Source organism: Penaeus monodon, chromosome 28, assembly GCF_015228065.2.
Source record: "Penaeus monodon isolate SGIC_2016 chromosome 28, NSTDA_Pmon_1, whole genome shotgun sequence".
NCBI classification, from domain to species: Eukaryota; Metazoa; Arthropoda; class Malacostraca; order Decapoda; family Penaeidae; genus Penaeus; species Penaeus monodon.
Window position 1 is genome coordinate 17,176,096 of NC_051413.1, and position 415 is coordinate 17,176,510.

The following is a 415-nucleotide window of genomic DNA, read 5'->3' on the forward strand; positions in this document are numbered from 1 at the left end:
TTGCTGAATCTCTTCTCTTACCTCAAAATCAGAATCTGCCGCTTGTGAATCGCTTTTTGTCATCAGGCGTAGTAGTTGGAGGTTCGGAGAGGTCTACAAAAAGATTATGGCATTTCTTACGAGAAATATTTCGAATAGGAAGAGATATGAGTATCTGCACTAGTCGGTAATATAACGGGATTAAGGTTTACTCTATTCCTGCCATTTCAAAAAATATATATATATTTTCAAGGCATTGCGAACAATCCTTCTCGATAAAACGCCTTTCTTCCATACCTTAGCCCAATAAATAATAGCAAAATGCTGACTCTCACCTCTGCCGTGAGTTGCAAAATGCCATGTCTGTCGGACGTAAACAACATCTCCTTTTTGTTCGCTTCCCACGTGGTGGAGTGAGCGACCGTGTACGTCCAGT

General features: G+C 41.0%; 1 protein-coding gene across 1 annotated transcript in view; it reads right to left on the bottom strand.

The window, feature by feature from the left end:
* Positions 1 to 409, bottom strand: part of LOC119591387 — a gene marked incomplete in the record, with an annotated part of 32,034 nt that extends 31,625 nt beyond the window's left edge. Inside the window, 2 exon segments of the mRNA XM_037940126.1 lie at positions 22 to 93; positions 315 to 409. Of these exon segments, the coding sequence (XP_037796054.1) occupies positions 22 to 93; positions 315 to 362 (120 nt within the window).
* Between the last annotated feature and the right edge of the window lie 6 nt (positions 410 to 415).